Source organism: Gastrolobium bilobum, unplaced genomic scaffold (genome assembly GCF_033153095.1).
Source record: "Gastrolobium bilobum isolate Gb01-03AN ecotype WA unplaced genomic scaffold, APGP_CSIRO_Gbil_v1 utg713, whole genome shotgun sequence".
Classification (NCBI taxonomy): Eukaryota; Viridiplantae; Streptophyta; class Magnoliopsida; order Fabales; family Fabaceae; genus Gastrolobium; species Gastrolobium bilobum.
The window spans coordinates 146442-149037 of NW_026897492.1; the positions used below are offsets into that span (position 1 = coordinate 146442).

General features: G+C 38.2%; 1 protein-coding gene across 1 annotated transcript; it reads left to right on the forward strand.

The window, feature by feature from the left end:
• The first annotated feature begins 1207 nt into the window (after positions 1–1207).
• Positions 1208–2281, forward strand: LOC133307374 (uncharacterized). The gene is made up of 2 exons (XM_061507876.1): positions 1208–1283; positions 1469–2281. Exon 2 carries the CDS (start codon positions 1515–1517, stop codon positions 2070–2072), a length of 558 nt encoding a protein of 185 aa, XP_061363860.1. The 5' UTR covers positions 1208–1283; positions 1469–1514; the 3' UTR covers positions 2073–2281.
• The last annotated feature ends 315 nt before the right edge of the window (positions 2282–2596 follow it).

The following is a 2596-nucleotide window of genomic DNA, read 5'->3' on the forward strand; positions in this document are numbered from 1 at the left end:
CTGCAGTTACTGCAGATAAGTTATCTCCATTTATTCCCAAAACGACGTCGTTTTGGTATTGAAATCTTAAAAAATTATAAATATAAAGACTATTATAACCCTGAAATAAATTAAAATTACAAAAACATCATGATTTTCGCCTCAAAATGACGTCGTATTGGGCTTACTGCAAATAACTTATTTGCAGTAACTGCAGAAAAAACGAACTTATATTATTTTTCATATCCCTTTGTTGATTAAGTTTTGCACAAGATGCATTTAATGGATCACTATTTCCTTTGCAGAGAGAATGAGGAAAAAACTCTTTTTTTTCAAATATCAAATATCACACCATCATTTTTTATTCTTGTGTCTTAATTTTCGATGGGACAGAGCTACTGAATTACTGTGGAACTAGGGTTGGCAAAAACGAGCCAAAAAATGAGCCGAGTTGAGTTGGCAGAAACGAGCTGTCAACCCGAGCCAACCCGTGAAAAATGAGCCAACCCGCGGGTCAAATGAGCCAGCTCGCGGGTTGAGATTTTTTTATTATTATTATAAAAAAATACAAAATTTAATATACAAAAGTGGATAAAACTCACACATGTTGTCATCATTTTTCTTCCTTCTCTAAACCTAAGTCCCTAATCTTCTCACATCCCTGCCATTTTTATATATTTAGGCTGTGGTGGCTCTGTTTGGTTCAAATATCTTACCCACTTTGAAGCAAATAGTTCTGATTGTTTCTTGAGGTTGATGCAAATTTGTAAGAAAATTCAAAACTAAAATATTTTGCTTTATTTCTCATTTTGTAACCCTTTGTTTAAGCTGATAGAAGTCACATAGTTGAAGCTGATGGAAGCCACATAGCTGATGCATTAATACTACAGAGCCATCTAAATAGGCTAAAAACGAGCCAACCCGCGAGCAATTTTCGAGCCAACCCGCGAGCCAACTCGCTAGCTATTTTTTCAAGCCAACCCACGAGCCATATTTTTGAGCCAATTTCTGACTCGTTTTTTTTTTTTGAGCCAACCCTAACCCGACTTGTTTTTTTTCTGATTGAATGCGGATTGAATCGGATCGGACCAGGTTAACCCGTCTTGCCAACCCTACGTGGAACCATCTGGATTACTTGGTTATGGTGTAATAGCCAAAAGCCCAAAAGAAAGCCCTTTGGGCCGGAATAAACGGGAAAGAGCCCAAAACCGAAATCTGTGAGTGGACCAAGATAGCTGTCATTTAGGGCTAACAGCATGAAGCTCTTAGGTACGATTCCTATCAAAGTTCTTCATCCTCTCTTGGTACGTTCTCATTCTTAATATCATTCATAAGAATTGATTGTGAATCCCATTTCCGTGTTTTCTGTTTTCGTTAATTTGTATTGTTTGTTACAAATTCGTTCTTTATTATACTGAACTGTGAGGTTTTGATTTTTAAACTGTTAATTTAATTTCTTTGATATTTGCTTCTGAATTGAACAATCTAGAAGAATCAGAAAATTGGTGTGGTTTTCGGGAGTTGAGTGAAGAAGTATGGTGAAAGCATACACACAAGAATACATGTACAAGCACCCATGGGAAAGGGTAAGTTGTGCATCTTGGCGCAAGTTTGCAGACAAAGAGAACAAGCGCATATTATCACATATCCTTGACGTTGACACATTGAACCGAAGCCTTGACCCTTCATCGGGGAAGCTTTATGCAACACGTGTTATCACCGTCCATTGTCCTGGACCATGGTTTGTCCGCAAGATCATCGGTCAGGATATTTGCCACTGTTTGGAATCAACGGTTGTGGATGCACGATCGCGCTCGATGCAACTAACTTCCCGTAATATTAGCCTCCAGAAGTTCATAGATGTTGAGGAGAAGATCCGGTATGATCCGCATCCGGATAACCCGACCGGGTGGACTATTTGTCATCAGGAGACCCGGATCCGGATTAAGCCATTGTCAACTCTGGCATCCATGGCTGAAAAGGTGGAACAACGTTGTGCTGACAGGTTCCTTCAGAACAGTTTCAAGGGTAGGGAGGTTATGGAGAGGATCTGTAAATATCTTGAAGCAGAATCTGGTACCCTTGGTTTGTGATTCTCTCTGTAGTTTAGATTCTTATATTTATAAATAACTGAGAAAATAATGTAACAGTCAAGACTTGGAATGGAATGGAAAGTTTAAGCTTGCATCTAAATCTTAACAGAACTTAATGTAGTATCTTGAATCTCTTTCTGTTGGAATCTTGATTAGGCCTTGAGAGTGAGTGGCTTTGGGACATTACTCTGTTGTTGTTCATGGTTTGACACCTTTGCTTGTCTTTTAAAGCATGTGATTACAAGTCTCTCTCTCTCTCTCTTTTGTATATATACCTGGAGATAGAAGTGATTATCCATGGATTATCAGGTATGTTTAAGTGATAACTTGTGTTGGTCTGTTTTGACATGGTAGTTAAAGTTTAATAATCTATACCATGGAGGTTTGTTTTTTCTCGGCAACACCGAACACTGACATAGTGAAAATGAAGTTGTAGTTAGTTATTAAAGCAATCCTCGTTGATTAAGAGTTTACCTTGCATGCTAGCTTTCCGGCTATCAGGTTGAGTTCCAAATTTCAAATAA